The sequence below is a fragment of the Pteropus vampyrus genome, unplaced genomic scaffold (genome assembly GCF_000151845.1).
Source record: "Pteropus vampyrus isolate Shadow unplaced genomic scaffold, Pvam_2.0 Scaffold171, whole genome shotgun sequence".
Classification (NCBI taxonomy): Eukaryota; Metazoa; Chordata; class Mammalia; order Chiroptera; family Pteropodidae; genus Pteropus; species Pteropus vampyrus.
Genome location: NW_011888952.1, coordinates 3169640 through 3195325, shown reverse-complemented (window position 1 = coordinate 3195325; position 25686 = coordinate 3169640). Strand labels below are relative to the sequence as shown.

General features: G+C 35.2%; 1 protein-coding gene and 1 pseudogene across 23 annotated transcripts in view; one reads left to right on the top strand and one right to left on the bottom strand.

Annotated features, from left to right (window-relative positions):
* Positions 1–25686, top strand: part of SETD5 (SET domain containing 5) — a 73718-nt gene that overhangs the window by 17488 nt on the left and 30544 nt on the right. For 4 of the 23 annotated variants that reach the window (XM_023536889.1, XM_023536883.1, XM_023536887.1 and 1 more), the window contains exons 1-10: positions 13899–14085; positions 14903–15127; positions 18228–18420; positions 18703–18808; positions 19134–19342; positions 19680–19738; positions 20215–20393; positions 21326–21364; positions 24681–24923; positions 25465–25613. In XM_023536889.1, coding sequence (XP_023392657.1) covers positions 18329–18420; positions 18703–18808; positions 19134–19342; positions 19680–19738; positions 20215–20393; positions 21326–21364; positions 24681–24923; positions 25465–25613 — 1076 coding nt within the window. In that variant the 5' untranslated portion in view covers positions 13899–14085; positions 14903–15127; positions 18228–18328. Of the gene's footprint in view, positions 1–11088; positions 11141–13898; positions 14086–14902; positions 15128–18227; positions 18421–18702; positions 18809–19133; positions 19343–19446; positions 19488–19679; positions 19739–20214; positions 20394–21325; positions 21365–24680; positions 24924–25464; positions 25614–25686 lie in introns of those variants that run through there. The other 19 variants (XM_023536891.1, XM_023536886.1, XM_023536885.1 and 16 more) reach the window with 15 other exon arrangements.
* Positions 8390–8506, bottom strand: LOC111746010 (annotated as a pseudogene).

Sequence of the window (25686 nt, the reverse complement as noted above, 5' to 3'; positions counted from 1 at the left end):
TCTGTGTCACTTTTCAAAAAAGTTAAGAACTACAGGTACCCTAGGATTTGGTTTGTAAGGGAACAAGATACTAGACTCACTTGATACTTCTTGGGCTGAAAAGATACATCCCTTTGACCTATTGAGTCCAATTGCAAACCACCACAAAGCATACAGTGAATGTACTTGTTCTTATAAAGAAATGATATGCAATTTCAGTTTTTATTTTTGAAAATTCAAATAAGTTTGCTACTAAAAATTGAAACGTACTTAGTTTTACTTGTATTAACTTGGCATAATTACACTCTCAGCTGTGCTTAGTAAACTCAGTTTTTTCCAAAAGAAGATACTTTTTAAAACGGAAGGCATTAATAACAGATTTAGAAGTCAGATAAGACTTCCTAAAGGAATTTGTATTTCAGTAGAATAAGGAATGGTGACAGGCAGCTCACGAACATTGATCTTTAAAACTTTTTTTGGCTTGTAAATTGGTGTTTTTATTGTAATAGCCAAATAAACATTTGTTATAGATCCCTCAAAGAGAATATCAGACAAATACTGTCTCCTTTGAGTTCACGAAAGCAGAATTAGTAGAAATTCATATAAGCATGTGTGTTCAGAGTTTGAAATCTGCAGTATAAACCAGTTATACCCATACCAAGGATCAGTTTTGGAATATTGATACTAGGGCAAATGGAGTCTAGGGGGTTTCTTTCTTTCTTTCATAAATAGATAGGGAAAGAGTTAGAATTTACAACGTGAAACACAGTATTGAATCTTAGTGGATTCTTAAATTCTAAATTTAGTGAAGAGCCATGGGTCATGTAATTTTTTTTTTAAATTCAGGAATGAGTGTGAAGACAACTTTGCTTTAACAGGGCCTTCATGGTGGTTTGGCCCAATAGGTCAAAGGCAGAGATACTTTTGTAGGCAGGAATCTTCTTTGTTTCCCTTTTTTTGTCTTTTTGTCACCCTTAGTATCATGTGATATATTTACCAGGGTAAAAATTGTATAGTCTTGTAATGCAGCAGTTCTCAACCTTTTTGGCACCAGGGACCAGTGCACCTGTGAGAATATAATGCCTGATGATCTGAGGTGGAACTGAGGCAGTGATGCTAGCCCTGGGGAACAGCAGCGAATACAGATGAAGCTTCGCTCACTGGCCTGCAGCTCATCGTCTGCTGTGCAGCCCAATTCCAAACAGACCATGGACCTACTTACTGGTCCACAGCCCAGGGGTTGGGGACCCCTGCTGTAATGGCTAAATAGGTAATGGTTCTTAAGGACTTAAGACAAAAGGATCTTGTACAGAAGTATTGTCGGTTGTCTGTAATTATTCTTGGACCTTGGTACTTTGTGGGCCAGGAACCTCAGTTGCAAAGGGTATAATAGTATATTTTTTAATGTTTTATCCTAATCAAGAGATAAAATTTTTGTACTTTTTTCTGAGACTAGAAGTCTGAGATCAGGATGTCAGCAGGATTGGTTTCTCCTTGGCTTGTAGATGACTGCCCTTTTGCTACCTCTTCATGGTCATCTCTCTGTGCGCACACATCCCCCCAGTGTCTCTTCATGTGTCCAAATTTCCTCTTCTTGTAAGGACACTGGTCATATTGGATTAAAGCTCACCCTAATGGTCTCATTTTCTTTAAATTTTTTTTAAATATATAGTTGACATTAGTTTCAGATGTTCAACATGATTCAGTATGTATACACATTGTGAAATGATCATGGTAGTCTAGTTAACATTCATCTTACAGGGTTCCCCAAAAAAGTTTTTTTTCTTATGATGAGAACTTTTAAGTTCTACTCTCAGTAACTTTCAAATATGCAATACAGTGTTATTAACTATAGTCACCATACTGTACATTGCATCCTCATGGCTTATTTATTTTATAACTAGAAGTTTCTACCTTTTGACTCCTCTACCCATTTCTTCTACCAAAATTTTTACACTTTGGAAAGCCTATCCTTTTTCCCCAAAATATTGGGAACCACTGCTCTAAAGTTATTAGTGGTAGACTACACAAGATTTGTCATAATCTGGAGCATAGGGTTAGAAAAAAAAAATCTTACTTTTTATATTGGTTACCAAATACCAGAAAAAGAAGCACAGTATTCAAAAAAAAAAATTACTATTCAGCATTTAGAAATATTTTCCTCAGGAAAGATTAAATTTGTAAATAGAAGATATCTTAAAAAGGGAAAATAGCAGGGAAATCCTAAAATACTTTGTGTTTTACTCTATTCAGAGCTAGAATTCTGGGCTTTGCTTAGGGTCAAACTCTGATATGACAGGAAAACCAACAGAGAAGATTAAAGGAGACAATAAAAAAACAGAAATTTTAGTGTCATGTATGTTTGTGATTTCATTTTGCATAAGAATTTGGAGCAACTTGCTCTGCCAGTTGTATCATTAACTAAAAAGTACTATTTTGTCAGTGTCCTGGCACTTATATATTCTAAGTATTAATTAATGAGAATTTTGGCCTAAATATAGCTGAAATGTTTCATGAAACTAGAGCAAAGATGAGCATCTATATAATGATTTTTAAATCATTTTTCTTATTAAGATCTCCAGAGAAAATTTTTACAATATTTTGATGTTTTGCATGATGGGAACTCTTGAAGTTCTTGGGTCTCATAACAAACCACCCGCTAGTTGGTTCATCCTCTAGGGCTTCTAGGGAAATAATGTATTCATCATTCCAAAGATTCATTTTACTTAGTAGCATACTGTATGAATAAATACAGGCCAGTTTTATGCTTAGGCAAAACAATGCATATCAGTGTATTGATTTCTGCTTTTTTAGTTGATTGTTATCTTCTATCACTTACTTTTTAAATTACAAATTCTTCTAAGTTTAATTTTATTATCAATATAACTTCTGGTGAGTAATTAGTAATAGAATGTGTAGTGGTGTATATGTATATTCATTGACATTGATTTGTGGCGATTTTCTACTAACCAAACCTTAAGGTTTGTGTGCTTTGTGGTTCAAATAGGAATCATCCATACACACCCCAGATGTTTTTGTTCTATGACACTCACCATTATTACTGAGCTATTTTTTTAACTCGAAAGTGCCTCAGTTGAGTTGGTGAGCCTTTTTACCCTAAGTTTGTCATTACTGTAAGACTCCTCTGTTATTCTATGAAGCCACTCACTAAAAATAAGGTGACCAGCTGGTCACTACCTTGAATATGAGCCTTTGGTTCTATGATGTAATCTGTCCTTATCTTTAATACACAGGTTTATGGACTATTACACTTTACCTACTTTGGAGTGTTTCTTCTGTGTTTTATCCATTTTCATTTATTGACAGAGCATACATAAGAATGCTGTGTCACAGCTGTGGGTCATGGGTATACTTGCAGTTACACTGCTATAAGAAGAAATTTGCATTCCTAAGAACACAAGAAAATTTATTATCAATAAACTCATGTCAAAAAAGTAATTGCTTACAGTGATTTTTTGTTGTTGTTGTTAAGGAAAATGATTAAGCATTTTTAATAGCCATAAGTATATAATTGTAAAACATAAACATTACTCAGCATTAAGCTCATTATCCATCTTAATTTTTGCAAAAGAATGATGACTTGCCTTTCCCTATCATTAACACCTATCATACACAGACCACTCTCACCCATTTTTAAGATAAAGGAACAGCTCCACTCAGCAATGTGATGTGTACAACTGATGTTTCTGGTTACAGATGAAATAAGATTGGCCGTGAGTTGATTGTTGATTGAAGCTAGGTAGGAGCCGTGAGTTAATTAATTATAGGGTTTTCTCTGCTTTTGTGTGTGTTTGACATTTTTCATAATAGTTTTTTTAAAGATGCAAAAAAAATGGCATGTGAGACAGGATACATAGTGTGAACAAAATTTTGGAGAAAAAGCAGTTTAATAGGTAATTAACAAAGAAAGTCTTATTCCATTTAGGCAAAGGAGTTTCAATTAACCCAGTAGACATTTAAGGGAGCAAGCAGTTGTAGAGTTCTAATAGTGGCATGATAATAATCACGGTTCTGCTCTAGAAGAGTAATGAAGAATAGATTGCAATGTTGAGAGGCTGGAGTTAGACCAGTTCATTGCTTTAATGTAACCTTGAAATCATAAGGTGAGTAGTGTTGGTGAATGGATGATATGACAGTCTGTGAAACACTTCAAAGAGAAAAGAGTAGCTCAGCATCCAAGCTCTTAGTCAGGTGCTGGTGCCAGCAGAGCAAGAAGACGACGCTTTTTTGCCTCATTTCTCCAGGACTTAAATTTGGACCCTGTGGTTGTCTGGTGTCATAATGGAATATACCAAATGAATTTATAGCTACAGTACAAACTTAGTCACTATTTTGGCTCTATCTTATAGTAAATTAGTATTGATAAGCCTACAGTTTCAGGGTTTCTTCTCTTTCCAAGGATAATTAAAAATGAAGACATCATGTTTTATACTACTGAGGCAGAACTGCTAGAACAATTTTGATAACCCGTTAGAAACCAAAGAGCTCAGATTTTTTAGATTACTTGTATTTTTCAGTGAGGACCCTACAGATACCAGCTAGATTACAGATTTTTTTTTTCATTACTGGAAAAAGAAATTTAGAGCTTGATGCATTCTGTTAAAAGAAGGAAAAGTTATTGCATGGGACAACTATAAGAAAATACTTTGGTTCTGAAATAGTGCTTTATCTAGGTTTTATTTTGAAGATGCCAGCCCAAATTTAGTGAAAAAGCTACTGAGATCTCCTAGTATATCAGAATTTTAGAACACAACAGCACATCCAATCAGTAGGTGTGTCACAGAATGTTAAGAATTTACAATTAAATTTCATTTTAGGGTTTTTTTTTTTAGAATGTAGAGAGTTTTCTAAGCAAAAGACTCTGAGGAAAGAATTGAAATTATTTTAAATCTTATGAGAAAATGTGGCCTTCCCACTATTTGTAGGAGTGTAAGATTGGTTTTTACTTTCTGAAAGGTGTGGTTGTGTGGTTCAGCATCACTAATAAATATGCTCATGTCATTCTAGCAGTTCCACTTCTAGGAATGTATCCTAAAGAAATTGTTTATGCACATGTGTGGACAAAGGCATACATACTGTTTGGTCCAATGTTGCATATGTTATGGAAAATTAGCAACAGTCTAAACATTTATCTGCAGAGGATTGACTTAAGTAGATCCCTAGGATATAGTACTGTGCCTTCATTGAAAAGGAAGAAGTAAATTTTACATCTTCTTTGCATATATAAAGATGTCTAAAACATTGCTAAATGAACAAAGCAGATTATAGAACAGTAGGGTTATTTTATCTGGAATATCTTTGGGAAGTGGGTTTGTAAGAATTTCACTTCTACTTTTTATGCTTTTGTAATATAATTTTTACAGCATATATTTTATAATAATAAAGATACAGCTATGGGGAGGGGAAGGGAATCCTAATGTGCATATCAGGATTATTAAGCTTTATATTCCTTTATTGTTATATACTTAGCCACTTGGTCTGACAAATAATCATAATATGTATGATCAGATCTGTTCATCTTTGTTTTTAGGGTTCTTCCTGCCTTTTCCTTCTTTCTTAATAGAATTTTTCGTGAGACTAGTCAATAAGTTTTGTCTAAACAATTTACGAGATTTATAATCTGTTTCCATAAAAGACTTCTCTGTCACTGGTAAACTATGGAGTGGTTCAGGGTTTTCTTTTGGGGGTGGGGGGAGCGAGTCATTTTTCTCTTCAGAATGACTCATTAATCATAGAGGCATACTTTAGGATTTTTTTTTCCCCTTCATGGTTATGAAAATGCAATACTTGGCACATAGGCAAACCGAAAGAGTTTGCAAATTGCCTACCCTCTCTTACTTTGAATAAGAGACACATCTTGAAATAGTACTTAACATAGCTTTTCTGCATCGCAGTTACTTTGGGTGGTGGGATGGATGGATGGATGGATGGATGAAAGAAAATTGGCAAATCTAGATGATTTAAGTCCCAAGAGAGCCAGAAATTTTAACCCTGACTTGTTTTTATTATGTAGCACCAATAATTGGTGCTTAATTTAAATTTTTTTGTTTTAATTCGGATGTTGCTATCTAAAGTAAGTAGTAATTAATAAATAGAAACTATACATTAAAATCTTAATTTTTTTCTGAACCCCAGCACTGTGTATGACTCCTTACAGTTAAATATTTATAGCCCTGTTTCTTCATATGTAAAATAATGAATTAGACTTTAATCTTAAAACTAAATTTTTTATCAACTGGAGAAATTTTGCCTCAACTCCAGAAAGTATAACACATTAATGCCTTATAATTGTGTATAACCCACTTCGTCTGGAGTAAATCTGGCTCCCATTTCAGGGTTTGAAAATGAAAAAGGTCTGGACAGAGGAGGCAAACATAGAGGTATGAGAGGTTCTTTTCCCATCTGATGTGCTACATGTTTCTAAAGCATGTTTGAAGGCTCCAAACACAGTAGGACAGAACCTTCAGAAATTCTTGAGAGTATAGCTCTTTAATGAGGTAAATCAAAGTTCTTTGAGAGAGTCATCTTTATGTAATACTTAGAAGCCTAAAATTTTTCTGATTCTTGTTAAAGTCCAATTCTTGGTTAGTTTAGCAGTTCATGTATATTTATCATCGTTAAATGAGTTCTAAATAAAATTTTTTCTTCGGTGTCAACAAATTAATTTAAGATCGTAGTACGTATTTAGTTTCATTATTTATGGATTGTACCACCACTTCCCTTCCCTTCCAATTACACCTAAGTAAGTATGTCTTGGCCTCTATAATATTGCCATTAACGAAGTTTTTCATAGGGGAAGAAATTCTTACTATGGACAAAAATAGAATTTTTTTTTTAACTGAGTTTTAATTACCTCCTAGTCTGGTAAACTTATTTGAGCTTTTATAGTTATTGGTTTGTTACGCCAACCCCAGCAGCCCCTGGAGGGAGTATAAATTTAGGCAAAGTTGCCAAGGGACAAGCAAGTGTTGAAGAAGAGGTGGGAGGAAGGAAACCTTTACTCTTGGCTCTAAATTACTAAATCGCGACATTTATTTAGTCTCTCTTAATCATTTGCCCCAGTGTTTCTCTCTTTTCTTTTTTCTCTTCCACCCTAAACTTCTTGTAGATCCTTTGCCTACAGTAACTTGCCTCAGATTATAAGACTAACTTAGAATTTATACTATCCCAATTATATGAACTTTTCACCAGATCTGTGAGCACTTTCTCTTTTCTAGAGTTCATCTCTGGTTTTCCAATAATTCTTATTTGTTTCTTCTAATGCTTATCACTTCTCTCTCTCCTGCACTTTTTTTTTTTCATGTTCCTACATATCTTCTCACATTATTTACTGTAGCAAGATTGAAATACATTATTGAAGAAGAGTGAAAATAATTTTTAGCCACATTCAGATTGTTAGTAGCAGCTTCTCATTCTTCACATATATTTAAAGGTTTCAAAGAGCCATATAAACTCGTATTTGCTACAAATGAAGTCCATATGCACCTGAGTCAGCAGGACAGGTATTATTCTTTCTATTCTACAGATGAGAAAATTGAGACTTTGAGACATGAAATACCTAAGACAGTACCAGGAATCATAAGAATTTGGAGCAGAAAAAGCCTAATGAAGATTTTATTTTGAGGAATTTAAGATTCATCTATAAAAAGTGATTTTTCTACAGCCAAACTAAGTTGTAGGCTAGAACTCAGATTTCCTAATTCCTAATAAGTATAGTACTTTTTTTTTTCTCCCAAGGTAAAAGTGATATGTTACAGTGCAATTGCAATGTTTTGCCTCAATATTTCAATTTGGTTTGGAGGTGAAAGATAAGTATATAATGCAGATGCCATATTAGTTCTCTAACAAGTTAGTGGTGTAGATTAAACACATTCATATATTTATTGCATTTTTTTTTTATCATTTAAAAGTTAAGGTGAGGGTAATAATCATACAAAAACTTAATGTTCTTTTCCCATGTCTTTCTATTTTGTGAAGTTATTCAAAAGAAGGAAATTCAAGTATAGAGGTATTTAAGAATAAATTCAACTCATATAACAATTTTGAATAATCAGTTAATTTTAAGAAATTGAATCTTAAAATTAATGACTATTTAAACCCTAATTTTAAAATTTTCTGAAATTTTTCTCTTCTTAACTGAGTTAAATTTGTTCATTTGACCTATTAATTTTTTATTGTTTCAGAGTTATTCTGTATATATGTTAATTTTTATTATTAATAATTTTCATTGTTTAAATTTAGGGGTAGTAGATTGGGTTGAAAATATTGATTTCAGGATATATTTTATTTTATTTTTTAATTTATTTATTTAGGCAAGGCAACCCTTGGTTGACTTCACAGATTACATGGACCTTGTCAGCTTATAATCCCTTTGTTTTTATTTTTTACACCTATAACACCTGGCCTTCCTAGGTGATCTCCCATCCAAGTACTAACCAGGCCCAGCCCTGCTTAGCTTTGGTGATCAGATGGGATCAGGCTTGTTCAGGGTGGCATGGCTGTGTAGACTTCAGGATATATTTTACATGTTTGTGTTTTTAATGAATCTAGTTTAAGGATTATTTCTTAAGGAAGAAATTTGGTTATCATGGCTTCTGGCTAGTTGGATTTTAGAGAACTGAGGTTTGTTGTATGCAGGGTCTTTTATTTTGTGAGAGAAAAAAATCTAGTAATTTTATAACAGTATAGTGTGAAGCTTGATAACAAAGCTCTGAAAAAGAAACCAGGCAGGCCTGAGAGTTGAGGAATCTAGGGAGGATTTTTAAATTAAGGATATTTTTAAGCTAGATTCTAAAATAGTAAGTTGTGGCTAATAGGATGAAAATAGTTTTTAACCCTCTTATAAAATCCGAAGTAATATTGTTACCCTTGAGAAAAGTGAGCATTGCAAAGTATGATGATAGTACTTAACCTAACTTTTCTACCTTTTAATGTCAGCCTACGCAAGAGATTTTTTCTTTTTCTCTTAAGACATACCTATATTTATTATAGTTTCACATAATTTCAAAAATGTCTACAAAACATACCTTTCTGGCCCTGAATTAGAGAGTGTGCATAGCTTTCCTTACTTTGAAATCTCATAATTGGGCCACTGCCTCCCAAAAGGTTTTCTTATGAGAACAAGATTAATAAGTGTAAAATTTCACTATAAACACCTTGCTGTTAATATGCTCAAAGAATTCTATTCATAAAAGTAAAAATGCTCTCAGTGTTCTAGTTAAAATTGAATGCTGGATGATCAATGTTGTAAAGCCAAAGGAATTAAAAGCAAAGGGACATTTTGAGAAAATGGCTTGTTCATATATATCTAAATATATGTTTACTTATATGTTTTGTCAGAAACTGAATGAAGAAGAGATTTGGCTTTCTGGTGGTTTGTGAAGAGAGTTGATCAGAGATTGCTCCTTGGCTGAGTTGCTGTCTACATAGGCTGTTAACAATTGTTTCTCTGGCAGCAGATCTTGTTCATCAGGATTGCATCATTTCTGGGAGAATGGCCAAGGTCCACAGCCTCAGTACAAAGACTGTCTGAAGCATATGAGGCCTGTTCTCTTTCTGAAGCAGCACTCCTCTTCCTGCCAGTCCTCTTCACAAGATTACTGAAGCAGACTTGTTCTGAATTTCTTTCATTGGATTGGCTGTTTGTTGGACTCTTGTCTCCCAGCTGCTTCCGGCTCACCTGGCTGATGCAATTTCTTTTTCTGAAATCTCTGTTGGAATTTTTCTTAAAACATTTTGTGTCTGTCTTGTCTTAGCACTAGTGACCCAGACAGATCACACGGTTCTTGTGCTTTCGGCAAGCCATATAGAGAAGAGACTGTCAGAATGACAAATACAGAGACTATTGACCATTTCAGAACCCAATTTAAAAAGATGGGTAATTATAAACTATTTCTGGCATCTTCTATTTAACAGCCTTTTCCTAAGAAACTGTGTAAATGGTAACTTTTCACAAGAGTACTCAGTACTGGGAAATAGGCTAGTTCTGCTTATGAATCCAAGAACATACTAGTGTTCCTGTGGATTCTGACGGATTGTTCTAGAAATAGATTAAAACGAAATTGAAATTCTGATGTATCTGTTTCCCCCCCTACTGTACACTCATAATTATTTCTCTTTTTTCTTCTGTCATTTCTTTTCTTCTTTGTTCTTGTTGCTAGAGGAGTCTACTTCTTCCCTGGTTTATTCAGTTTTTTTCTTTTACTGTTACCTTCATACCTTTAAATTATTCCTAGTATTCTCTTTTTGAATTGTTTCCAAAGAATAGTTTATTTTCCAATTTTTAATAAATAGGAAATCCATAAAATATCAATATAAAGTACGTTTCCTCTTTACTCCTTGGCAACTGAAATACCACAAACAGCTCTTTTCATGTATTTGATATATTAGCATTTTAGGTGTTAATACTTCATTCTGACTAATGTTGAAATTCACTTTTTCCCCCTGAAAGTCCTGGGTTGTCACCCATTTCCTTTCCCTTTTTGGAGGGCAGAAAGTTAATTAAGGCTTTATTTTCCACATGTTTCTATTATGGAGTTGACCACAAAAAGAAATGACTTCTTTTTGTCACTTTTTCTGTAGTAGGACAAGAGGATATAGGTGGGATGGAGTCAGGGGGAAGAAAGTAGTAAAACAAATTTATACATTAATAGGTGACAGTAGGTCCTGACTAAAGGGCAAATTTGACATTCGATTAAAGAAAAGCCTCTGAATTTGGGAAAGGGTTAGTGGAGGAAAAAAAGCACCTCCTAGGAGAGATAAAAAGAAGGAATCCCTTGGGAAATGGGAGAGAATTCTACTTTGAAGGAAAAAGAAGGATTATCCAGTGACATGGTAAAGTATTTACCACTTCTTAAATACAGATGAATTTCACTTTCTACCCTTTTTTTAGGTCTGGCTTTACAGACCTAAATAGGATATAAAGGTGAAAGTATAAAACTGTAGTACTAGATGGAACATAGAATAGTCAACAGGACAGTATACAGAGATGAAACAAATAAAATTACCATTAAAACATTATTTCTGTAGATTTCTGTGTCCATCCATGTTAGTTTTTTCTATACTAATTTGTGTCTCAACTTTTTCTAGGTCTTCAGAGCTACTGACATAATTTTTTGGAACTTCAGAGGTCTATAAAAAGGTGACTGAGCCAAATATTTTAATTTGTCTTAATTTTTATATTTTTATGAATGCTAAAATCATATGGTAAGACGATGACAGTCAAAAATCTGCAGATACTTCTCAAATATCCTTTTTGTGCGAGGTACTGTTCTGGACACTAGAACTACAGCAGAGGATAAAACAAAAATCCCTGCCTTCATAGAGTTCATATTCTGTTAGGAAGAGACAAACAAATTAGCAAGGAAAAGATATCTTGAAAATATTGCACCTAGAGACAGTTAATTCTTATCAGTCTTTCTAGGATACATTTCCAAACTATGGTAGATTAATAACAGCTATAACTATTAAGCTTGGTAAACTATACTAGGAATTTATTGTCTTGGCTTATAAAACTAGAGTAATTGTAATAAGAAAATATTGTGTGTAGATGATCTGTTAAAAGTTCTTCAGTTAACATTTTAATAGCTACATTTTGCAGTGTTATTTAGGGAAGGAACTACTCAGGATTATATGAGAAATTTGGTTTTATTTTTTGAATTAAGAAACCCCAGTATTGTGAAAACATTATTTAGAACAAGATGGTCAAGCTAACCTATGATTGCTTTCAGCAAAAGAGTGGAAGAGTCAAGTAAAACTAGACAAGGAAAATAGAGCAATTCATGACAGAGAAATTCATAGTTAATTGCTTTATGTTTCTTAAAGTTATTTCTTAACTATACAAATTAGCTGAGGTGGGATTTCATTAAGGAATGTATTAATCATTTATTCATTCATTAAGGAGATATCTGAAATAATTTTTCCATCTTTTCCTTTTACTATATCCTTTAAAAATTACTCATCAGCTTAGGTTTATGAGTTGTGTCTTATCTGGAAGCCTACATCTGTTTGTGGTCATATAACAGTAATGGATGTGACAAAGGATTTTTAATGGTACCAAGTAACATTTTTTGTCTTTTACTGAAAATATAATACATGATTTATATGATTCAGATTCCAGTATTGGTCAGGGATGATATGATCATTATCGCATTAGCCAAGCAATTTAAGGGCTTTTTAATTTTTTTCTTTTCATTTTAATTCAAATTATACAGTGATACTAAAATTAGAGAAAGAGTTGTAACCAACAATCCCCAATATTTAGTTTTACGCCCTTTGGGTTTATTCGATAAGTGTTCCCTCTTCTGTAATTTGTATACTTTATTTCAATTTCCCCGGAAGCTTTGAGGATGTACTACTTAAATCTCTGTTTAGATATATTGTTAGGGAAAGGAAACATTAATGTGTAAAATGTGCTCAAAGGCAGAAAGTTATATTAGTCACTTTTCTTTTATGAGCTGTGAGGAAGCAATAGATAAGATTTGCCCTTTTCATTTAAGTCCCAAGTCTAGCAATGTCACCTTCAGTTGAATAGGAACAGGTATATTACCACACCCATATTTGGAGAGTCCTAGATCCATTGGTGAGATCAAGCCCTTTCAAAGTGTAGATGGCAGGAGGACTGCTCATTTTATAGCTGTTTTGTTACTCTAAAATAACAACACAAAAGAATAGTATTATCTTTATGTGTTCTTAAAAATCTTGGCCTGATTCACTGTTCACAGTTGGTTTTCTTTTCCACATTTATTTGTTTCATGTTAAAATAAGATTCAAGCATCTCAGATCATCTGTCATTTAAAATTTGCATTAATCCCTGGGATTGACTCAATATCATATACTTTTCATTCCATTTAATTTTTTTAGTATAATTGTTTGACTTTTCTAGTATCTTTGTCTTATCATGAATTGATATATCAGTCATGTCTCTTTTTTCTTTTTCTTTTTCTTTTTTTTACAAAAATCAGCATTAATCTGGGTCTTTAAAATCCATATTGACTTTCTTCCCTCCCACATAAAATGCTTCTTATTTCATCCTTTTCATGGTTTTTTACAATATAAAACCACTAATGTAAAATCATACAAAGTACATTTTTGCCCTTTGCAGTATAACTCCAAATTTCTTAATCTACTTCTGCTTTTTTATTCTTTGGTTGTGAGTCTTTCTGTTCCCAAATTCCACCGGTTATGGTCACCAACTCAAGGTGTCCTTACTGCTTTTCCAAAATCTTCTAATCTCTATAATGAAACTACTCTGCGGTTCATGTTTTTATTCATACCTAGTAGGTTATTACCTCACAAAGTTGTTAAGATCATTGCATCTTCTCTTAAAATTATAGTTAAAATAAAAATGGTTTTAAAAAAGAAAGTCTTCTGTGACAAAAGAAAATAAGAAACAGCTGTATCCAATCAAATATAAACAAATTGATCTCTTAACATTTAATTTGGAAGAAATAACATTGGCTGCTGATAAAACTGCATTTGTAGTGACGGGGGGCGTTAATTGAAGATCTTGAATTAAGTAGATATTTTTATTAACCATTCTGTATCTTGAAAGTTGTTAGGTCCTAGGCTGCTGGAAATTGTTATTTGATGAGCAGTTGTAGAATGGGGAAAATGTACTTATTAGTGAGCTGGGCAGACTAACATTACTTTCCCTTACCTGGAAAGAAAAAAAAATTAAAGTAGAAATTAAAAGTAAGCATAACTTTTGCTACCTCGCTTGGTAGAACATTAATGCAATACATAGTAAACATGGGACAATGTGTAGATCCCTTGCTGTACTTGTTTTATATTCATTCCTTTAAAAGCCTTATTGAAAAAAACGAATAAAACATTTAGTAGCATTTAGGATAAATTTAAAAATCTGTCTGGTTACTAGATATTTTCCTTTTCTGTGACAGGATTCCTCATGTCCATAACATGTTGGTTGAGGCTCTGCAGCTCACCCCCACTCTCAGAGTGGCCAGTCTCCATTAATTGGACCCCGTGATTTCCACTCTCTGCTGTGTTGGACGTCATGAGCATTGCAATCCCTCTGGGAGTCACCACACCAGATACATCCTACTCAGATATGGCTGCTGGATCAGAGTAAGTGCTACCTCCTAGGTAGTAGGTGAATTACCAGTTTGCGTGGAGACAACTTTCTTATGGGCATCTAATAATAAATAGTATTTTCTAAATTCAAGCCTAGCCCACTGCAAATGACATTAGACCTTTCCCTTTCTCCCATAGAAGCTGGAGGGAAAAAGAGAGAGGAAAAAGAATTGGAGGGGAGGGGGGCCAGGAATTCTGAGTAAATAATTAATAGAATTAAATTTATAAAGTAGTTGTTACATTTTCATTTGTTTTGATAGGTGAGGAAGATTGAAATAAAGTAGGTATCACTACCTGCTTCTGTAGAATTAATAATAATTCTGACGGATAGAGATAAAGAGGAGTTCTCTCCAACTGATTTTCCTTGAAGGCCTCTTCCTATGTACTTCTCATTGTTCTAGAGTAAAGGGGCTGAAACTTTATGTTTATGGGCAGGTTACTTAGACTTTCTGACATTTTGGGGTAGAAAACATGGAAGGCAGTGTCATCTGTTTTTTATAATATTCATTGCCTAGAAAGAGGACCTTCAAAATCAGTGGTACCAAACTTTTTTTTCAGCTAAGAGCAGCTTTAGGAATTCAGAGTTTGTCAAAAAGCCCAATCCCTAAAATAGACTCTCAATTCTTGAAGAATTTAAATGCCAAATGGCAAGAAGGTAGGCTTTGTTATAAAACTTTATATATTATTCACAGTTTTTAAAATTTTAGCCTTTTGTATCCCTTCTCTTTTAAGTTGTCCGAGATTCCCCCTGCTTACAGATTACCCCTCTTGTCCTTTTACCTCCCTTGTACCCAATCTTCCTTGCTTACAGAAAGGAAGTGGAAGCCCCCTACCTTTCAAGACGAAGTGGCACTACACCAGGATGTGAAAGTCCAGCGAAAGAGACCCAAGGGGCCTAGGGGGCAGCACACCCCCAGAAGCCAAGTCTATTCCAGGCAGTACCAGGGATTAGGGTCTGGGCTGGAAAAATCCTGGTGTTTTGAATATGTTCAGGTCCAGTTCAGACTCTTGATCCCACAGCCACTTCTTGAGTGAGGTGGGTGTTGCTCTAATTCCCCTGTTTCTCTTGCCATTTTCACAGTCCCTGGGGATTCTTCCCCCTTCAGCAAAGCAAAGCAACTATACCAGAACTCTGGGTTCAACTGCATCCCTGAATAATAGTGGTTTTCTTCCTTAAAACTAAATATTAGTAAAGAGTATGTATGTTTCTTCACAAAGCCACCTAGGATAACTTAATTGTTTACTAACTTCCTTAAAGAGGAAGACTTTAAATGAAGCTACCCTAAGAAGCAGTATATTCTGGGGTAGTCTAGAATTTAAAGCAGTTTTTGGCCTACTTCCCTTATAAAAAGGAAGATGGAGGGTGGGGGATGGGGAAGGGTGAATTGTGTTTCTTCCCGGGCTTTTTTTTCTCTGGTTTTGTATTATTTTTATTTTTTTGCATGCCAAAGAGATTTAGTTATGCCAATAGTTGAGGTTTCCAATTTTATAACTGTTTCCCAAATAGAGTACTTAAAAATCTTCCTGTATTAGTTGGGAACTAGTTGTATAGTGTTAATAGATTTTTAGAAGTCAGCCATTAGCCTCCTGTATGGATTGACTAGCAAACTATATAGATAGACAGCATTAACATTCACGAGAAATTTCAACAAATAGATTAAATCAGTGAGTTTGTGATAAGTGGATAAGAAAAGACCTAAAGCAATTATTCCTAAAACTGGTATTTTTCACAGAATACAGAGATAACTGCCCATGATGTTGCTAGGGAGTCAAGAAGTAATTACAGAAAGAAAAAATACTTCTGGCCTAAAAATTTATTGTAATGTTTCTATTACCTGAAACATTTCATTCATAATTTCCAGATACATTTTTGATACTATGGTCATTACTAATTACAGTTATTCAGTATTTCTACAAAGGGAAGAGCATGTCAGCAATTAGCATATTTCTGTCAAATTATTGATGATATTTGTTAATACTTCACCATGTATATTCCACTATTCTGGGCACTGGTTTGAAGATTAAGCCCAATATGAAGGGCAGCATAGTCAAACAAGCAAGTAAAGCATACTCAAGCACATACCTTATGTGTTATGTATTTTTTATATATTTGTAGGGAAATCTCTATATATAATAGTAGAAGCAAAGATTTTTTGAATTTGCAATCCTGCCAACAATGAATTTCAGACATTTCCCAAGAGGTAGCATTATAGAAGCCAGGATGCATATTGTACTTTGAGGACAATTGATGGAGTATATCTGTTGTAAGCATGGATTCTGTGTATGAGCCCAACTATCATAGCAGTTCAAACATAGAGGAGAAAAAGCTGTGATTACATTTGCATAAAATGGTTCGCTGATAAAGAAATGCAGTTCTAACGCTCCAAATTTTTAAACCCATTTAAAATATAGATAAGAGCTGGTATGTATGTCAAGGAATATCATAAGAAATCATGTAACTGTCTGTCAACATGTTACTGTGTATTGAATCAATAACCAGTATTGCAGTTTCTTCACCAAAAGATAAGAGCTTAAATTTTAGTATTTGTCATGCATAGCAATATATTAAATGCTGTGCTTGATCAGACAGTATTGTACAGTCAGATGGCCTTTTAACTTCCACAATATACATTTTATTTTTATTCCCTAGACTTGCACATGAAGTGCATATGTTCATTTTTACGTAGTTTGGAGATGAGTAGAATAAACCAACATAGCTACATCTCCATGGCCATCCTTTATTTCATGCCACTCCTTTTTCCTATCAAAAAAAAATTCCTAGTTAACAGCTGTCATGTTTCACCCCATGTGTTCAGTGATACAAAATCTCTTATATAAAATATGTACAGCTCTTTGGAATACTTGTTTATCTAGTAAATTAACAATGTTGTATAAGGTTACTTTCTCTTAACTGACCATCATAGAAACTAAATTCTACCTTCATTTTATTAATGCTTGTTTGCCTTTGGCTTCATTTAGGAAACCCCACCTGTTTCCTAATAGTCAGAGCTGATTGCCTCTCAGTGAGACATGTTCTGATCATTTTCTCAAGAATACTAAACTGCATTCTTAATGTATCCCCCCCCGTTCCCATCTTGCAGACACTCTTAAAGTAATAAAATGCATTCACTTCACTAACAGAGAATACTTTCCTCTGTCTAAAGTTCTTCACCTAGAAATTATTTTTGCTGTTATTAATAAGATCCCTTCTCGCAGTTTTGGAGCATATTACTGGGTGAGTTGGATACGTATCAGAATTTTCTTTTATCCCTCACTTCTCAGCTGACCTTGCACCATATTGAACTCCACACTTTATTCCTGCTAACTATTGTATATTGTATATTTTCAAGCAGGAAAGATATTAATTGAAGCAAACAGTGTGCATTATTTGATTCCCTAAAAGACCCTTTGATTTTTAAGGCTGAGTTATGTGTGGTATTTTGGAGTTTCTAATTTGTGAATCTCTGCCCTGATTACTTAAATGACAGATAATCTATTATTCAATTCTGCAGAGTCATGCAATTGCATTCCCAAATTATCTTTCAAAATTCCCCAAAATCTAACCAGTTAAAGTTCCTTTTTCCTAAAAAAAAACTTCAATTTTATCCTTTGTCACCTATGCCTTTTATTACAAAGTAAAAGATTACATTAAATTTCTATATTTGAACACATTTATAATTTATATTAAAACCAGTTAGGCATATTGGAAAGAGCACAGGCTTTGGAGTCTGACATTGCTTCAAATCCTGACAATATCAGTGTGTGACTTTGGCGAAGTCAAGTAATCTCACCACCTCATTTTATCCTGTAAATATGGAGTGCTGTTTACCATGTTTAGTAGTTGCAGAGTAAATGAATTAATATATAAAAAACACCTAACAAATAATGGGAAATTCAGAATGGTAGCACTACTATTGTTATTATTTGTCACTAGATTAACAACACTTCTGAGTACAATTTTGATTATTTTAAAGTTCTTTATTACCATGCAGCTGTTAAATGTGTCTTAATATGCTTGCATGTCATTGGTGGATGAGAAATTATTACTCTAATATTTGAAAGGTGTTTGGGGGTTCATCAAGATGAGAGGTATGATAAATATAAGATGCCATTGTTTTTACCTGTACTTTCTTCAGGGTATCCTGTCTTGGTAGTGAATGGAAGAGGGCCTGGTCCCTGGGGCAGTGCAGAAGGCACTTTCATCATCTCACTCACTGCAAATGTCATGTGAGGTTTCATGGAAGTATTAAGAGATCCAATTAAGAAGAATAGTTCTGAGTCTAAAGCAGCCCAGAGTGGCTTCTCTAGGGGAAACTCCCTGCTCAGCTGGTACGTTTGTGTTTGTCATTAGGGACACCTTGTATCCCAGGTGCCTGCCTTGAGACATCTGCCTGTACTGGCTTCATGTTACACACAAATCCACATTTAATAACACTCCTAATGTTATTTATAGGCTTAGTTATGTTAATCAGATTGTTTCACTGAGTTCTTTCTTTTATTCTAGTGGCTGGTGGTTGTGGAAAGAGGAGGGGTTAGAATGGGAAGTTAAGTCTTAGTTTAAGGGAAGATTAGGTGTTATGCTATCATGCGTTGCTTTTCGCCTTTGTGCAGCCCTGAATCTGTGGAGGCTAGTCCAGCAGTTAATGAGAAGAGCGTGTATTCCACTCATAATTATGGGACCACTCAGAGGCATGGGTGTCGAGGACTGCCTTATGCTGTGAGTATGCATTTGTTTCTCTCCAGAGCAGTGATCTTCCTGGAGTGTAATCCATTCTTATACATTATGACTTTCTTGCAATGTTTATATGCAGCATGACGAAGTTGCCCCTTTTGCACTTCCCTGCCTCCAGCGGACGTCTAGCCCTGCATCATTGTTCTTGTTTTTATGTCCCAGTTGACCTTGGCATTTTGTTTTATCACTTTCCTGGTTGAAGCCAAAAAACAAAGGGTACTACTTTCTTCTTTCTTTCCATATGTACCATACTTTAGGGGAGAGAGGGGCCAGTGTTGGACACTGTTGATTTAAAAAATCTTATTTTCAGGATCATAATTACGGAGCCCCTCCTCCTCCGACACCTCCTGCTTCTCCCCCTGTCCAGACGATCATCCCTCGTTCTGACCTGAATGGCCTGCCGTCGCCCGTAGAGGAACGCTGTGGAGACAGCCCGAACTCTGAAGGAGAGACTGTTCCTACCTGGTGTCCTTGTGGTCTTTCTCAGGATGGCTTTCTTCTCAACTGTGACAAGTGCAGGTAAGACCATGTTCCATCTAAGTTCAAGCCTGGGTTACTGGGATTAGGGTTTCTTATTAGTAGGGAAAAGCTCAAAGTATTCTTTCTTGTGTTTGTTAATGTAGATGATTCCTTAGTGCTCCTTGGCTCGAATTCTCTGCACTAGGTGAGAATTGCTGACAACAAGGAATGAGAGATTGATGTTAAAGCTATTGAATTTGATATGAAATTTAATGTCCTGGAAACTTTTGGTAGGTGGGAGGAAGGGGGTAGTATATGCAGAGACACTTCTCCCATGTTGCGATGATGTTCTGCATGCTGTTGGAAGGACTACTTTAAGTTTATTTTCCCTCTTTAGGGGAATGAGCAGGGGGAAGGTTATTAGACTTCATCGGCGGAAGCAGGACAACATATCAGGTGAGAAGAAGATGGGGTAGGCCCATATTTTGACATATAATATTTTGTATTTTAAATATTTGTCTCAGTAACCCCTCCTGTAAGTTCCCATGGTCCCCAGCTCTCTTCATGGAGAAATCCTCGCAAGACCACTGTGTAATTCTCTTGTTGTGAGCTAAATGCATCCATAAACAGTAGCAATCAAAATATTCCTTTTTAGTAGAAAAAAGGCAAGTCCTTTTTCTGTGTTACACATTGAGGCAATGGAGCTTGGGGACTGAATAGAAGGGAAGAAATAGATATGATGTAGAACAAGGTTTATGTGCTTATTGCCAATGATACAGAAAGAATCTTGTTTTCATATGTTCTACAGATAATGTAGTTAATAGTTAAAGTAATGACTTACTGGATATGGGTAGATCTAAAGGAATAAGCTGCTTTTAATGTGCTGTTGAGGCTGTTTGTACAGTGTGAACTATGAAATAACCTTTTTTCAGGTGGGGATAGCAGTGCAACAGAAAGCTGGGATGAGGAGCTTTCTCCTTCCACTGTGTTGTATACAGCAACACAGCACACACCTACAAGCATCACCTTAACTGTTAGAAGAACCAAACCCAAGAAGCGGAAAAAGAGTCCAGAAAAGGGTCGTGCAGCACCAAAGACGAAGAAAATCAAGGTATGGAGGGTAAAAGTATCTTAAATAGAAATATGTCTGAAATAGCTCAAGTTTTGGGCAAAAAAAGTGTACCAAAATTCTTTTAAAAAGGTTGATACAGATGTTTGAAAGGCCATTTTTGCTCTCCTTGCAAAAAACGGCTAATCTGTTGTGAATATGTAGACCAACCTCTCTTCTGCCACTCCATACCATCACAACTGGCACAAAGTTTCTTCTCCAAGCCCCCAGGTATGAAATCCCAGCCCCACCTGGCACAAGTCCATATGTGCTATGGCCTCCAGTCTAGGCTTCCAGTGTCCTTACAGTATTTCCCTGCCTCCTTAGCCCCAAAGCAGTCTGAAATGCTTGTCCTGGATATGCCCACCTCGTGTCATTGGAGTGATTTTTTTTTCCTTGTTTCAAAAAAATCAGAAAACATCTCTTGAATGGTCTACGCTTCCTCAGTGTTGTGGTCACTTTCCTGTATTCTCAATTTAAAAATCTCCAGGAGAAACCTCTTCTGTTTTGTGTTCTTTCTTCCCCATCACGGCAACTTCGTTGCTCCTAGGTGACTTGCCCACCCCTTGTTAAGGGGATTGGTCTTTTGTTTCTTTCTTAATTTCAAAACTGGTAAATCTGCAAACTTACTTAACGTTTTTATTTTTTTCCTTTTAGTGTCAGGAGTGCATGTAGGATTTAAGTGATGCATGCTCTTCCCTGTTAATTACCTAGTTCCACAATGGGAAGTACTAGAATTAGCCTCAGAGTTCACTGGCCTTGAGCTACCCCTGTTCTTGATAATAGTATGGGGAATTCAATTGTATTTGTTACCTAGGGAAAAGGGGAGAGCTGAGAACAATAGTTCTTGCCTTAGTTTTAGTTTCAGATAGGTATAACTGTCATTCTTGGTACCAAGTTTTGTTTTGTTCTACTTGTTTTCCTCTTTGGGATAGGCATTTCGAGAGGGATCCCGGAAGTCCTTGCGGATGAAGGTAAGGGGTATTCTTCCCTGATGCTGTGTTTTACTTCACTGTGATCTTACATTTTGGTCAGCTTCTTTCCTGACATTGATGGTCTAGGAATCTTGGACTCTCTTTTTTGTTAGTTTGTAATTGTTGACATTGAGTTTTCATAGAACCTTTCTCCAGAGATTTTCTTGGCCATTTTCTGAAATATTTTCCCTTTCTGTAATCAGCCTTTATTTTATTGGTTTTTCATTAGCTGCTTTTGGGGGTGGGGGGAGCAGTGCGGGGAAGTGACATTTTGCCAAACAAAATGCAACTGATGTGTTCTGTCATTGTGATTGGCCTCAACCTCAGGACTCAGGGTTTTTTGGTGATACAGGATGTCTTGTGTATCCACCGCAGCACCATGTGGACTTTAACCACCATTTGGGAGGATAATTTTCATCAGTAGAAAAGTATTTATTGATAGGAATTACTCTTATTTGAATTACTTACTTTTTGAACTGTTTTCTCCTGGTGTATTTATTTCATATAGAAGATTCAAATAATGCTAATATGTTTCTCTTCAGTTATCAAATAAAAGAGTTTATGGGGAATGATTTTTGGATAGCAGTTGGAGAATAGAGAAATTATGTACAGTGGACTTAAGTACTGGGTGATAAAAATAGTTTGCCTGAAGGAGATTTGATTATACTGTTTGGTATCTTCCTTTACCTATGTACATATAAGATGACAGCATACCTACCTTTCAAACCATGACTTAGAGCTTCAAAGCATTCAATTAGAATTAAGTTCTGTTTTCTATAAGTAGTCTTATCCTTAAATGTATAAATGATATAAAAGCAAACTCTTTCCTATTAACAGTTATATGGCATAAACATTAAAATCTTTCAGTGAGGATAAGCTTTCTTAGGATGTGTGTGTGTGTACATAAACATACATACATACATAGAAAGAGAGAGAGAGAGAGAGAGAGAACGAGAACCAATGCTAACAAAGATCACAGGTGGCACTTCATCTAAAAATTTGAAGCCCTCATCTTGCATGCTTATAAACAGACTTGTACATATCTATGAAAGAGATGAGGGAGGACTTAAGAGTCCAAGAGTGTCAGAGCCCTGAGATGTCTTGGAACACATCTTTTTTTTTTTTTTTTTTTTTGCTACATCTGTCTTCTGTAAAGAGCCACATTTGCTGCCCCTTTATTTTTGTCTCCTTTGTTTACAGGGGACCTTAAATAGACTTAAGGAACAGACATAGCTCCTGATCCCAGCTGTTAAGCCCTTTTCTCTTTTATCGGCTATAACATGCCTCTAGAGGTTTGAAATGTTTTGGAAGCTGTCTGACTGGCTCTCCCAGAAAACAAAACCCCAGATATTGCTTACTATTTTGAAATGTTAACAGATAACCTCATAGATGTGTTAAAATTTAGACAACAAGAAAATGCTAGTTTGTTTTATTTTAACTCTCATATCAGAATTTTTAAGTCGAGTTATATATTTTGTACTCAGAATTAATTATTAGTAAGAACTCCACCAAAGATCTGGGTAAAAACTATGAATGGGAAGAATTTATCATTTGGATTTTTAATCTCAAAGTAAAGAGTTTCCCTACTGGACACTACTCTAAGCCAGAATTTTTCAACCTTGACACTGTTGACATTTTGAACCAAGTAATTCTTGGGATTGGGAGGTGCTGTCTTTCACATTGTAGGCTATTTAGCAGCATCCCTGGCACCCACTACGCGCGAGTAACACAGGTATGATAATCAAAAATGACTTAAGCTACTACAGAATGTCTCCTTGGAGGCAAATCACCTGTGATTGAGAACCCCTGTCCAAAAGCCACTGAGATGGGGGTCTCTCTTACCCAGAAGAATGAGACATCCGAATAGACAGTTGTGCTAATGCATAAAAGCTAATACTGTGCAAAAGCTTCCAATATACATTAAGTTTAACAAATCATAAGTTTAATGATCACTACTGGATGCTTAAACTTGGGAATACTGTTTGGGCACCCCTGATCCCCAGTCTTATAAGTACTATTAAGACTCTAGTTTTACACTTTTCTTTTGCTCAGCTATTACTGACATTTCAAGCACATGATATTGTTCTCAGTATGTTGGCCTTAGGTGTTTCTTAGATCCCTTTGTTTATCTTTCAGTCTTTTGGATTCTAATAAGAAATGTAGAAAACAACGGTGTTAATTTTTTCCTTTCCTGTTTCTTTGGGAAAGAATAGTAGACAACAGTCAATCAAAATCAGTGACACAAAAGCGAAAGAAATCAATTGTTATGATAGGCATAAATATTTTCTGTATCATTATGGAAAGTATATTTAATTTTCTTTGCCTGTATTTGCAAGTTTAATGTGGATATGGATTTGCAAGTAGCTTTGGTACTATACTGTTTTTTTTTCTAGTCATCACTAGTATGACATCATCACTGTTGATGTTTGTTTTGTGTTCTGATGACACCTTAAGTCTTGAGCACCATGGAGGAGAACATATGTCAGACTTAAGCTGTGTCTCAGTAGTTCAAGCACATATAAACTATCAATTTAGGACGATGAAATGTTTCTGAGATAGAATAAACTTTTCTCAGTACTGTCACCATAGAGGGCAGTGCTTTTCCTAGAGAAGTATAGCAACGCACTTCTCAGTACATTCTACACACCACCCGCCCACCCATCCCCCCACTTCACCTCTTCAGAGTGTAGATATTTAAACTGTCGAAAATAGGGTGTTAGATACTCTCCAGAATTATAACTTTCTATATAGGAGGTGAGATTATGGGTTATTGTGTATTTGGGTCACATGTATATTTAGAATTAACCTGTATTAATCATATGATGAAAATAATAAGCCACACAAAAACAAAAACATTCTCCTGAAGAGAAATAAAATAATACCAGTTTGGGCTGGCATACTAATGCAGATGTTTGAGAACTGTTGACATTTAAGCCGTGTGATTATGTTGAGGGGTCTCTTGTTCATTTTTATAAAAATTTTCTTGTGAACTTGATATCATTCTAATAAGAACAAAATTGATTTTTTTGACTTAAAAATAGTCATAAAATCACAGCAATGGGATGGAACTATGATCCAGATTAAATTCTCACTTTATAAATGAGGAAACTAAGCTCTTCGAAGAAGTTGTTCAAGGCCTCCCTGCTCATTGGTAATGAAACTGTGATAGAGGCCAGATCCCCTGACTCCAAGGCCATTATTCTTTTATGCCACACCAACTGCCAAGCAAAAACAAATTTTCTCAGACTCAGCCTATTTCCCCCTCTCATTTTTCTTCACCAACTCTACTAACCTAGCTGACCTTTGTTCTCTACAGAATTCGCCTTCTGAAGCACAGAATTTAGATGAGAATACAACCGAGGGATGGGAAAATCGGATAAGACTGTGGACTGATCAGTATGAAGAAGCTTTCACTAATCAGTACAGTGCAGATGTACAGAACGCCCTTGAACAACATCTACATTCTAGCAAGGAATTCGTGGGCAAACCTGCTATTTTAGACACTATCAATAAGACTGAATTGGCCTGTAATAATACAGTCATTGGTTCCCAAATGCAGGTAAGAATCAAAGAGTTAATGACTCTTAGTAAGTAGTTGAGATTTTAGCAACCCAGAAAGAGGGCATATATGAGAGTTATCATTTCTTTCAATATACATGACCTTAGAATAAAAAATTAGCTAATTATTGAGCATCTTTAACTAAAAATAGGTTAAAGTAACTGGAAACTATCCAGATATATATTTTTAAACTAGCTTTATTAATTAAAAGTAGATAAATTAGGGTGGAAAATTTTTTACTGCCTCAATAGGACTTATTAATAGAAAGCTAACCTTTTTTTTCTCATTCTTACATTAGACATATAACCACTAACATCTTAAGCATATATATCTTTAATCTTTTCTTGCCTTTGGTGGGACAGTGACAAGATCACTAGATGGTGTCTGTTTCCTAGAAATACCAAGTTTTTCTGCTCATTGAGCTAAGTAACATATACTAATAAAATCTAAAAATATTGATATCTTTTCCTGAATTAGTATTTTTTTGTGTCTACTAAGCTGCTGTTGCTATTGTCTAATGTTAATACTTGGTTTTATTCAGCTCCAGCTGGGAAGAGTCACTCGTGTTCAAAAGCACCGGAAGATCCTGAGGGCTGCAAGAGATTTGGCTTTGGACACTCTTATAATAGAGTATCGAGGGAAAGTCATGTTACGACAGCAATTCGAGGTCAATGGGCATTTCTTCAAAAAGTAAGAATGTCATTCATTGAGTGGTGAGGGCTAAAGTGGGCCTGGCTGAGCAGTATGACTATAAAAATCATCC